The sequence below is a fragment of the Lampetra fluviatilis genome, chromosome 16 (genome assembly GCF_964198595.1).
Source record: "Lampetra fluviatilis chromosome 16, kcLamFluv1.1, whole genome shotgun sequence".
Lineage (NCBI taxonomy): Eukaryota > Metazoa > Chordata > Hyperoartia > Petromyzontiformes > Petromyzontidae > Lampetra > Lampetra fluviatilis.
This window is the reverse complement of record NC_136290.1, coordinates 13,964,815-13,978,479: the sequence shown is the minus strand read 5'-3', so window position 1 is coordinate 13,978,479 and position 13,665 is coordinate 13,964,815. Positions and strand designations below refer to the sequence as shown.

Here is a 13,665-nt window from a genome sequence, read left to right as displayed (position 1 = left end):
AGCCGTGAGCGGGAATCGAACTCGGGTCGTCGGGTTCATAGCGCAGCGCGCTAACCGCTACACTACCGCTCCCCATACACAGCAACACGTGTGTGTAACACACACTGACACACACACACTGACACACACACACACAGTGACACTCACACACACTGATACACACAGTAACACTCATACACACTGACACACACACACTGACACACTGACACACACACACTGACACACACACTGACACACACACACTGACACACACACAGTAACACGCACACACACACACTGACACACACACAGTAACACGCACACACACACACTGACACACACACTGACACTGACACACACACTGACACACACACAGAGGCACGATAACTCGATGATGAATCGATCTCTGAGCCGTGGTGCGTCTGCGAGCTCCTCGGCAGACGCGAAGCCTTCTCGCCCTTCCCATTGACCAGCAGCGCGCACTCGCACGCGGCTCGCACGCGGCTCGCCTCTGGCTCCGGGTGACGCTCAGCCACATTTGTCTCCCTCCCCCGTCTAGCCGTCCCTATCCCGCAGCCAGGGGCAACACGACGCGTTCCATCTCCCCGTTCGGTCGCGCTCCCATCCATCACATCCGTCCATCCCTACCGCTGTCTCTGCCTCGAGCGCGCTCTCCGTCCGTGCATCTGCCGTGCCCCCACCTCCCCCACTCCATCGCCTCCCTCCCTCCCTCCCCTCCTCCCTCTCTCGCGCGTCTCCCTCCCGTCCCTACCCCGACATCCACGCGCCGCTATTCTCAATCCCTGTCCGCCTCGCACGCCCACGCGCCGTCGACGAGTCGTGCGGAGCCGCGAGGCGAAGGGGTGGAGGAGGAGAGGGAGGCGAGGAGTCCGATCGCTGGGCAGGGGCGATGCCGGGTTTGCCGCACGCTGAAGAGGAGGAGAGGTGCAGCAAGGCCCGCTGCCTCGACTTCCTGTCGCTCCTGCCTGAACGCTCTCGGCAGAGCAACCACACCGGTAAAGCAAAAATAATAATAATAATAACCTCAGTGCCCATTCATTCATTGCTTTTGTTCGTTCATTCATCCAGCAAGTATCCGTTGAGGACGGCCCGGCAATGATCTGTGTATGTGTCTTGTCGGTCCACCGGTTTGGGGGGTCCGAGCAATCGTGGCTTACTCTGCGCTGCCGATGAGAGACTGGGTGTCAAAGCCGGTCCAGAGTTTTGACTCGTGCTGTTGAACGAATAACGCTGCTGAAACGATGCGCCCCCAGAGAAAGAGCGTCTGCTGGCTGATGGGATGTATCGAGAAGACTTTTGTTTTTAAGATATATATGTGCGGAGGGACAGAGATGGTTAGGATTCGTATTGCCCGGTGATGTTTGATTGTTGTATGCCTGTTGCATCCCTCCCCGACTCGCTCCCTGCCACATTCAGCTCTTCCACTGCCACTCCACTACACACGCACGCGTGAACACACGTCTGTGTGTGTGTCTGTGTGTGTGTGTCTGTGTGTGTGTGTCTGTGTGTGTCTGTGTGTGTGTCTGTGCTCGTGCATGCGTACAGGTGCGCGCGCGCAAACACGCGTGCAACCGGCGCTCGTACACACGATGATGTATGTGCCATGAAGGAGGATCATTGTCCAAAACGTTGCCAGTTTATTTTTTTCTAAACCACACACGGTGTTATTCACGAAAGTGTTTATTGTGCTTGCGCACCACTGCCAACGCAACAGCAGCAGCATCACCAGATCCTGCGTTCATACACACAGGCGATGCCGTATGTTCATAGACACGCACACACGCACACACGCACAATACACACGTGCGTACAAAAGACAAAGATCCCCCGTATAGCCTTTAACAGACTCGTTGGTGCAAGTGCTGTTTGCGAGCATCTATGAAGGCTTGGCGCGGTAGAGAGTGGGTGGCCAGTACCACACCCGGCCGTCTTTGTCTCGCCAGTGGCGATTTTTGCACATCGAACCAGGTACTGATTTGAGGCTGAGTCGACCTAGGGGAGGCCCACACACAGGACAAGGATAGCCTCAACAGACACCACCACCTGTGAAGGTGGTTAGAGTACGCAGGCGAGTCGGTGGCATGGCTGCTGCTGCGCCCGGTCGTATTTGTCTTCCCGGTAATCCGTGCTGATGTTGACACACAACACACTCGGCACGTGATCCAGGCAGAGTGTGCGTCAATCTCGCGGAGACCCAGGAGTGTTGCTGCTACCGCGTGTGCCAATGGTGTCCATCATGGGCAGGAATTGAACTGATGTGGCCTCAATTGGTAGGTGGAGTGCGTGAACGGTTGGAGCCACACATTCATACACAGGACACACAGAACACACACATCACACACATCACACAGAACACACACACATAGAACACACACAACACACACACATCACACAAACACACATCACACACAACACATACATCACACAGAACACACACACATCACACATCCAGAACACACACACACATCACACACACCACACACAGTACACACACACAATACACATAGTACACACAAAATACACACACACAGTCCACACACACAATACACTTAGTACACACACACTACACACACACAGTAGACACACATAATACACATAGTACACACACACACTACACATAGTACACACACACAGTCCACACACACAATACACACACTACACAGACACAGTCCACACACACAATACACACACTACACAGACACAGTACACACACACAATACACATAGTACACACACACTACACACACACAGTCCACACACTACACACACAGTCCACACACTACACACACACTACACACACACAGTCCACACACTACACACACACAGTCCACACACACACAGTCCACACACACACAGTCCACACACACACAGTCCACACACACACAGTCCACACACACACAATACACAGTACACACACACAGTCCACACAGTCCACACACACACAGTCCACACACACACACACTACACACACACACTACACACACACAATACACATAGTACACACACACACACAGTACACACACACAATACACACACTACACACACACACTACACACACACAGTACACACACACTACACACGCACAGTACACACACACACAATACACAAAGTATACACACACAGTACACACACACAATACACACACTACACACACACAGTACACACACACACATACTACACACACAGTACACACACACAGTACACACACAGAATACAGAGAGAAGACGCAGATTAGAACCACGCGGTACGATGGTAGCACGCACATCCCCCCATACATAACACACAGACACACTCACCAACAAAGGGAACACACACACTCAAGAACAAAGGAAACACACACACTCATACACGTATTCTCCCGTACACAACAAGCATGGATACTAAAAGCACACACTCCCATTAACCAACACATAACAACAGCAACACTTAATACACTCATGCTCACGAACACACACACAACACTCACATACACATTCTGCCTTACAGAAAACCCAACACACTCATTCCACACACACACACCACACACACCACACACACACGCACATCACACACCGAACACACACACACCACACACACAACACACACACACACCACACACACAACACACACCACACACACAACACACACCGAACACACACACACGCACATCACACACCGAACACACACACACGCACATCACACACCGAACACACACACACACACACTGCCGTCATTGCCTTTAATCATATAACAGTTCACCAGAATTGGTTCAAGCGAGCCTAACACTGCTGATGAGACACTGCATGTCAAAACCGGTCCAGAGTTTTACCTGTGAACAGACACTGCTGAATTTATAGCTGATAAGATATATAAAACATTGTTTTTTTTACGTGCAAGGACATCTACAGGAACGAGGCATATCGTCTGCTTATTTGCTGGGCAGTGGTGGCATTGCACGTGGCCTGTCATCAACACCGTGGAGAAGAGCAATGTGTGGACTCCGTCTGTCACAACAGTATGGGACATAGTATTGCCCCCTCGCACGCGTGAGTCTTCTCTGCGTGAGCCAGTTTCCTCCCACGTGTACACACTCATCGATTGACTGATAACAACATCAGAGCATACAGAGGGGATCGCAGAGCTTGGGCGATTGTTGGTAGCGCCGGCTCGTCACCGTGTGGCTGATGCTGCCTTCCCTGCTCGTCCGTGGTTCCACCTCGTGGTTCCTCTGAGTGGTTAGTTGGGGAGTCACGATAAATCTCGTAAATATAATGCAATATTAATTGAATAAAAAATCTCAACGAATTTGTCAACCACACCGTGGCATTTAACGACAGCAAATATGACCGGCGACGTTTCGGGCAATGGCTCTCCATCACGTGCTATGAATTAAGGATCATACTCTTGGTTCTTTCGTTAAAGTCACGTAGGTTTTAAATAAAATATATACAGTGAGGGAAAAAAGTATTTGATCCCCTGCCGATGCTGTACGTTTGCCCACTGAAAAATAAATGATCAGTCTATAATTTTGACCCCAAGAACACCATCCCCACCGTCAAACATGGAGGTGGAAACATTATGCTTTGGGGGTGTTTTTTTGCTAAGGGGACAGGACAACTTCACCCCATCAAAGGGACGATGGACGGGGCCATTTACCGTCAAATATTGGGTGAGAACCTCCTTCCCTCAGCCAGGGCATTGAAAATGGATCGTGGATGGGTATTCCAGCATGACAATGACCCAAAAAACACGGCCAAGGCAACAAAGGAGTGGCTCAAGAAGAAGCACATTAAGGTCCTGGAGTGGCCTAGCCAGTCTCCAGACCTTAATCCCATAGACAATCTGTGGAGGGAGCTGAAGGTTCGAGTTGCCAAACATCAGCCTCGAAACCTTAATGATTTGGAGAAGATCTGCAAAGAGGAGTGGGACAAAATCCCTCCTGAGATGTGTGCAAACCTGGTGGCCAACTACAAGAAACGTCTGACCTCTGTGATTGCCAACAAGGGTTTTGCCACCAAGTACTAAGTCATGTTTTGCAGAGGGGTCAAATACTTATTTCACTCATTAAAATGCAAATCAATTTATAACATTTTTGACATGCGTTTCTCTGCATTTTGTTGTTGTTATTCTGTCTCTCACTGTTCAAATGAACCTACCATTAAAATTATAGACTGATCATTTCTTTGTCAGTGGGCAAACGTACAACATCAGCAGGGGATCAAATACTTTTTTCCCTCACTGTATATACCTACGTGATGTTACCGAAAGAACCAAGAGTATGGATTCCTGCAGTCACGAAAGCTTCAAATCAAGAATTAAGGGTCAATTGACCAACACGAATGACACTTTTGTACAGAGCTGTTGTTGCCATTCGGGACTCGGTCGAGTGAAAACTGTCCACATTTATGAACGGGTTTGCCCAAATACTCGCAGAGTCGAGCAAGGCTTGTTTGCCAACGTGTCCATGCATTTAGCCCTGGAAGCAGCCTTCGCAACTGCTAATTCATTTCGTCCGAAGGCCATTGCATGTTGGAACACGTTACGCAACACACGCGTGGGTGTGAGAGATATGAATAACTTGGCGTTTAAAAAAAAAATTGGAGCAGGGGATCGTGGGCAGAAATACACAGTCCAATAATGTGGGGGTGGGGGGGTGGCATGTGTGGCAGCATTTTGATAGAAGTGAGGATGGAGACACTCGAGCGAGAGAGAGAGAGCCGCAGGGAGGAAAGAAATGCAACGTCTTGAGACTGAACTTGAGAGGCAGAGGAAAGAGATATCTTCACGCACTTACATCTGAATTGAAAACGCATTCCTTTCGAACTGCTTTGTGTGTGTGTGTTTAGTTCGTTGTCCTTCTCGCGCTTCCGATTAGCACGGTTGGCGACGTACGGTGCGAAAGAAGTGCAACTCACATACGTCCGTACGAATGCAGAAGACAAAAAGAAGCACCCGCTCCTTTCGAGCAGTGACCTTTCTTCAGGGGCACGCAAACGACGACTCCGTCCACAACGACTCCCTCCTGGGCGCCTCTGTTTATGTGCCGTGAAGAAGGGACGTCACCCGTAATATATTTGTTGTTATTATTTTTTTAAAGGCCACACGTTGTTGTTGTTTTTTGACGGATGTCTTGATTTGTTGTTGTTTGTGCGCCAATTACAACGCAGCGACGTCAACAGATCATCGTCTTCATTCAGCGTCTTGAGATGCAGTGGTCAGTCGTACATTGAATGACTCCACAACGGCTACTGCGTGTCGCGTGCCGGTCTCAGCCCCCCCCCCCCCACCCGGTAGGAGGACAGAAGGTCGGGGTGGACGAGGACTGGGTGTGCTGAGGCAGTGATGTCCGTAATGCCGGGGGGGGGACGAGGGGCGGGGTAGGGTCTCGTAAGAGGAGGTCAAGAGCGGGCCCTGCTTTAGCCCGTTAAGATGTCGATGGGCTGTGGAAACCACTGTGGAACAGAAGGGGGAGGTCGGCGTGAGTACGACGCGGAGGGGTTTGGAGGCTGAGAGAGAGAGCCACTGCTCTCTCACTGTGCGTGTCGGAGAGAGCTGGGCCCTAACCCGAACAGCTCGAAGTGGCATTTGAGCTCGGGTGTCGGTGGCGAGTCGGGGGAAGCCATGCAGGAGTCCGCAGGGGAACGTGGGGGCAGGTTAGTGTTGTAGGCAAAAACTGCGGAGCTGGGTGGGACGGGTGCGGGGTGCGGGAAGATGGGGAATAAGCAACTTGGAGGGTGGGAAGGGAACGTGGCAGGCGGGTGGTGGAGATGAGGTCGGGCAGGATGGGAGAGGGCCGGTTGACGATACCGCCACTGGCGTGGTCTCAACGAGTCCGGCGACCAGAGGGAGGAACAAGTAAACCCGTAAAAACAACGTTTTTCACTTTAAATCCTTTATATGCGCGGCGGCTAGAGTCCTCTCGTCCTCTGGCTTGAGATGGCTGCCACCTATGGGTCAGATGATTGCATGGTAGCATTAAGCAATTGGTAAAAAAGTGTAAAATTTTGGAAAAAAAAAACATTAATTGTCACGCACAACGAGTCTGTGTGGAAAATGTCAGCTCGATTGGATCACGGGGAGTGGGTTAAAAAACGACCGAAAGATTTGCACGGTCCTAAGCAAGCAAGCAAGTGAACTTAATATAAAGGATTTAAAAATATATTCGCCTGTGGAGGACGCGGGGATCGATCCCGCGACCTTTGGCACGGGAAGCGAGGACGCTACCAACTGCGCTACTCCGCCACGGCCTGTGGAGGTGTCACGCTCTGGGCTCCTACACTGTGACGTTCAGCCAAAGCCATGAATGAGTTCTATTTGAATATATGTAAAATACATTTTTTTTGCCTAAAAAGTGTAAAATTTTGGAAAAACATTTTCACGAACATTAATTGTCTCGCACAACGAGTCTGTGTGCTAAATGCCAGCTCTATTGGATCACGGGAAGTGGGTTAAAAAACGACCGAAAGATTTGCACGGTCCTAAGCAAGCAAGCGAACTTAACATAAAGGATTTAAAAAATTAACCCGTGAAAACAAAGTTTTTCACTCTAAATCCTTTATATGCGTGGCGGCTAGAGTCCTCTCGTCCTCTGGCTTGAGATGGCTGCCACCTATGGGTCAGATGATTGTCTGCCAGCATTAAGGAGTTGGTAATTACATATTTAATATTTTTTCCCTAAACAGTGTAAAATTTTGAAAAAAAAATTTCACGAAAATTAATTGTCACGCACAACGAGTCTGTGTGGAAAATGTCAGCTCGATTGGATCACGGGAAGTGGGTTAAAAAACGATCGAAAGATTTGCACGTCGTAAGCAAGCAAGCAAGCACGCAAGCACGCAAGCAAGCAAGCGAACTTAATATAAAGGATTTTAAAATAGCTCAGAGCAGCCGGTTGTGGTGGTGCTGGTGCCGGTGGTGCCGGTGGTGGTGCCGGTGGTGGTGCCGGTGGTGGTGCCGGTGGTGGTGGTGGTGCCGGTGGTGGTGGTGGTGCCGGTGGTGGTGGTGCCGGTGGTGGTGCCGGTGGTGGTGCCGGTGGTGGTGCCGGTGGTGGTGGTGGTGCTGGTGCCGGTGGTGCCGGTGGTGGTGCCGGTGGTGGTGCCGGTGGTGGTGCCGGTGGTGGTGGTGGTGCCGGTGGTGGTGGTGGTGCCGGTGGTGGTGGTGGTGCCGGTGGTGGTGGTGCCGGTGGTGGTGCCGGTGGTGGTGGTGGTGGTGGTGATGGTGGTGCCGGTGGTGGTGCCGGTGGTGGTGCCGGTGGTGGTGGTGGTGGTGCCGGTGGTGGTGCCGGTGGTGGTGCCGCTGGTGGTGGTGGTGGTGGTGGTGATGGTGGTGCCGGTGGTGGTCAGGGCCGATTGTGGCTGTGGGATCTGGTGGAGGGGAGAAGGCGGTAGTAGCGGGGAGGTGCAGTGACGAGGTGTGGAGGCATCAGCGACTTTGGCCACTATGATGTCTGGACCCTGATATACACAATATATACACGATACAAATACACCATATATACACAATATAAAAACACACGCCCGTAAATAAGTTCAGCAATGTGTCAATCCACTGCTGGATGAGAGCCACCCCACGCGGTGTCGGTCATGATTGTTGTTGTTGTTGTTGTTTGACCATACCTCACCTTGCTGCACTTATGTCCTTTTGTGTTTACCACGTGTTGACTTTCGCAACCAATATTTTGATTCGCGTATATTATTTTGTGTCAGATTGCACGTGTGTCGTACACCCTCCTCCACCCGACACCGCCAGATCACGTGACCTATTCTCACCGCACCAGGCACTCGAACCGAGTCGACACGGGGGAGGCTCCAGGACCGGTTCTGACAATCGTCACCGGTGTTGGTGGCCGTGAGTGGAACTCGGGTCGCTGGGTTCGTAGCGAAGCGGGCTAGCCACTACGCCACCGCCGCACACGCACAGACACACAGACGCACAGACGCATGCATAATGAGTGTCAGTCAAGCAGACAGAAACATTCAAGCATTAACTAAGATTTCAGATGGGATTTCACAGATGACTTTACGATCGATACATACCACGATGTTAGAATGTTTTGCCTTTAATCATCGGATGGACCTTGTCGACTTGATCAATTATTCTGGGAATGATGAGTGCACACGCACACACACACACACGTGCGCGTGTATGTAGTATGTAAGTATGGTATATGTGGTATGGGGAGCGGTAGTGCAGCGATTAGCGCGCTGAGCTACGAACCTGGTGACCCGGGCTCGATACTCGCTCACGACGGACACCGGTGACGATTATCTGAACCGGTTCTGGGCCTCCCCTCGGTCGAATCAGCCTCAAAGAGTACCTAGTGCGGTGTGTAAACATCGTCACCGGGGAGACAAAGGCGGCCGGGCGTGGTGCTGGCCACCCACCCCCTCGTGTGCCGTTCTGGCCTTCATAGGTGCTCGCTAACAGCACTTTCCGCAACAGTCTGTTAAGGCTATACGGGGGACCTTTGTCTTTGGTTTTTGGCAAGTGCGGTATATGTGGAGTGGGGTGTGGTGGCGCAGTGGTCAGCGCACTGCGCTACGTTACCCGGCCGACACGAGATCGATTACCACTCACGACCAATAACAGTGGCGAACATTATTTGAACCAGTCATGCGGCATTCCCCTAGGGCGACTCGGCCTTAACTGGTTGTGTAAGACGTCAGCAACAGGGAGACAAAGGCGGCCAGCACCCACCTCCTCCTGCACTTTCATAGGTTCTCGCGAACAGCATTTGCCCAGCAGTCTATGAGAGTGTGTGTGTGCGGTACTGGGAAGACAAAGGCGGCCAAGCGTGGTGCCCCCCCACCCCCAAAATATACTAGGCGGCCACCTATCCCCTAGTGTGCTGCGTCTGCTAAAATAAGTTACTCACGAACAGCACTTGCCCCAACAGTCTGTTGAAGGTTCATACGGCAGGGGGAGCTTTGCCTTTGCGCTGTACCGTGTTCTCCTATCGGTGCTCTCAACACGAAGACAGCCTCTCGGTGCCTCTCGCCGCACTTGCCCAGATCATTGCAGTGGTGACGAAGCGGGCGCTCTGCATGTCATGAATAGGGCGCTCACGTTACGAAACGCGAGTTTCATTTTTTACTGGGCTCCTAGCACAGGCTCCGGCGCTTAATTGGCTCGTCTAAGAATTCAAATGATGGGCGGTTTGAATGGAAGGCCGGCAACCCTTCATCTCTGCCAGTTCAGATTTTCTTAGTCATTAAAATTAGATGTTGGCCGGAACAGACAATATTCTATCGCTTAATAGTAATACTCGTAAAATAATCCCGAATCGCGGTTGTACTTGGACAGTTTGGTGATGGTTCGCCGCTTAATTGTGATGATCTGCGTGCCCTGTGGCTCCGAAATTCCCTCGTCACCCTCACCTCCAGTCTCCAGGTGATCCACAATGACGCTGGCAGACTCCTCACCTGCGCCAGTACTCCGATCCCTCCGATGGCTCCAAATCCAGTCCCAGATCAATCTCAAGGTCCTCAATGGACTTATCCCTTCCTGCTTCGTCCTCTCATCTCACTCTACTCCCCTCCACGCACTCTCCTACCTCTCCCCTCTCATCTCACTCCACTCCCCTCCACACACTCTCCTACCTCTCCCCTCTCATCTCACTCCACTCCCCTCCACGCACTCTCCTACCTCTCCCCTTTCATCTCACTCCACTCCCCTCCACGCACTCTCCTACCTCTCCCTCTCATCTCACTCCACTCGCCTCCACGCACTCTCCTACCTCTCATCTCACTCCACTCCCCTCTACGCACTCTCCAACCTCTCCCCTCTCATCTCACTCTACTCCCCTCCACTCACTCTCCTACCTCTCCCCTCTCATCTCACTCTACTCCCCTCCACGCACTCTCCGACCTCTCCCCTCTCATCTCACTCTACTCCCCTCCACGCACTCTCCTGCCTCTCCCCTCTCATCTCACTCTACTCTCCGTCTTTAGCTCCTCATTTTCTGGATCCCCGGGATAATTTAGAGCAAAAGTTGAGGGTGCGTCTTATAATCCGAACAATATATCGTTTTTACTGAAGACGTGTTTGAATCTTTGAGTTCAGAAGCATCTTGTGGGTGACGTCTTTACTCATCACCGCATTCTCCGCGGTATAGATAGAACTCCACTTCTTTTTCTTAAACGACCCCGCAGTTTTGGGGATACCTTTAATTTGTATTTTCCTGAACGTCTCATAATCAGGAGATCAGTCGCACGCCTTACCTCCTCTCGCCTTCCCCCCCCCCCCCCCGTAATGTAAAGTCTCTCAATCGACAGCTAATGGATCTCTACAGCTGTCGATGCCCCCCCCCTCTCCACCATGCCACAGGCCAACAGATGCGCGTCTCTGCTTTGTCCCCCGTCTACTCCACCCGCGCCCCCACGTGCCCGCGGTGATTCTCTCTTGAGGGGGGCGGGGGGGGGCTCGAGATCTTGAATGGCGGGGGGCACCACGCCGCACCACGGCGGTCGAGAACCGGCGTCGTAACACGTAAGAGCGTCTCCACGTCAAGACAGCACAGTGGCGATGATGTTATTTAGACACAGCTTCCAAGGGGCCCAGCACGTCAAGCGGCCAGCAACAAGCAGCAGGAGTGGATTGCGAAGCTGCTTGGGAGCCCAACCCCTGGGTTGAGTGGCTCCCACGCCAGAATCCGCACTAATCAGTGCGGCGGCTGCTGCTGCTGCTGGGAGACGGGAGGATGAGTTTCTAATTTGCTCCTTCGTGGCTAACGTCATCATCCTTCGATTCTCACGGAGTTCAGCGCCCCCGCCTCCACCCCTTCTCCTCCACCCCTTATCCACCCCTCCTCCTCCTCCACTCCGCCTCCACCCTCTTCCACCCCTTCTCCTCCACCCCTCCTCCACCCCTTATGCACCCCTCCTCCACCCCTTCTCCTCCACTCCACCCCTTCTCCACCCCTCCTCCTCCACCCCTTATCCACCCCTCCTCCACCCCTTATCCACCCCTCCTCCTCCTCCACTCCGCCTCCACTTCGCGTCTCCCCCCCGCCGACTCGACCGCGCCGGCCACTCGGCACGCGAGCCCACGGCCTCCGCGTGCATGGCGACAACAACACAACAGCGGCTCCTTGAACACATCATGGCGATTGTAGCAGTGCAGCAGCGTTAGTGGTTGGTGGTGGTGGTGGTGGTCACGACGCGATTCGTGAGGACGCACAGTGCAGTACTTCACAGAACACCCGTGGCACTTCAGCGTGGAGCCGTGCGTGGTGCTTCTCGCTCAGAAGCCGGACGAAAGAGGCGATGGGGGCCTTCAAGAAAGAGACGAGGGCCTTCAAGAAATAGGTGATGGGGGCCTTCAAGAAATAGGTGATGGGGGCCTTCAAGAAATAGGCGATGGGGCCTTAAAAATGTATTTCTTTCGAATGGCTTTTTTGTGTTGAGTTTGTTGTCCTTCCGACCGCACCTCCGATTAGCATACGTACGGTGCGAAAGAAGTTCAATATACGTATGTGTCTCTTTAAAGTTGATGTAGACTGAACTCTGTTGCTGCTGTGGAATAGACACACGAAGGGTGGACGGGCTTTGTCCTTATCAGGACTCGTCAGCACCGATGTTGCGCTGCGCTGTTGTGTGTGTGTGTTCATAATGGGTGTTGTCGTTGCATCTCTCAGATTGCTCCACGGTCAAGAAGCGCTCGTTTGGGTGGAGCTTGCGTTGTAGGGTTAGGTTGACACAAGGTAAGATTGCAGCAGCCCCCCTTGATCGCCATGACAACACGTGTCGGAGAAGAGAGAGGGGAGAGAGGAGAGAGCTGTCAACAGCGAGAGGTGACACCTGGCACCGCCCAATAGCGGGTGAGTGGGTGGGTGTGCGAGGAGGTCCACTCGGCACTAAATGAGTGCTTGCTGGTGCCGTGTGTTATCAACATCAGTGGCTGGGCGGAGACGAAGGTGGCCGGGCGTTGTGCTGGCTTCACAACTAGGGAGTGCTGTAATGGCCGAACAGGAGTTGTTTGTGTGTAGGGAGACCGAGAGAGAGAGAGAGACAAAGAGACAGATAGAGAGACAGAGAGACAGAGAGAGACAGAGAGAGAGAGACAGTGGTGTCGTTGTGGTTGTTGCGCTGCAGTCTGAATCTAACAACCGGAGTTCGATTCCAGGCTGTGGCTAACACCCGTCGCAAGTGATATCTCAATCGGTCTCGAGCCTCCCCTAGGTCGACTCAGTTGTTAATAAGTAGCTGGTGGTGTGGTATGTTTTCAACGTAGTTATTTATGCAATGTTGCTGTCTGCACCACCGCTTTGCATGGCACGCAAGCCTTCATAGGCGACCGCTAACAGCACTTGACCCACTCATCTGCATAGCCACTTTGGGGCGGTCTTTATCGTATCTGACTAAAACTAAATGATCTTAAACTACTTTTTATTTTGCCAGGTAAGGGCCCACCGAGCTTTGTAGCTGTTTTTCAGACGCGACCTCGTCACATGATAGCTCAACGAAGTGGCTTATCATGTATAGCAGCCAAATACTCTTAACACGTGATGTTGATTATAAATATAGAGGAAATATCGGAGGACCCGGAAGAAAAAAAACTCACGCGACTATGGGGAGAGAGAGAGAGATGCAAACTCCAAATATACAGCAGGCGTCAGGGGATCGAACCGACGGCATCCTGCGTACCAGGCGAGAGAGATAACATTTTGCCACCGTCATGGGATTAAACA

At 52.2% G+C, this 13,665-nt stretch overlaps 1 protein-coding gene across 1 annotated transcript in view; it reads left to right on the top strand.

Annotated features, from left to right (window-relative positions):
* The first annotated feature begins 288 nt into the window (after positions 1–288).
* The window catches only part of LOC144936586 (synaptotagmin-6-like), a 38,093-nt gene continuing 24,716 nt past the window's right edge, over positions 289–13,665 (top strand). The window contains 5 exon segments of the mRNA XM_078863806.1: positions 289–420; positions 422–661; positions 663–763; positions 766–833; positions 836–995. Coding sequence (XP_078719932.1) covers positions 371–420; positions 422–661; positions 663–763; positions 766–833; positions 836–995 — 619 coding nt within the window. The 5' untranslated portion in view covers positions 289–370.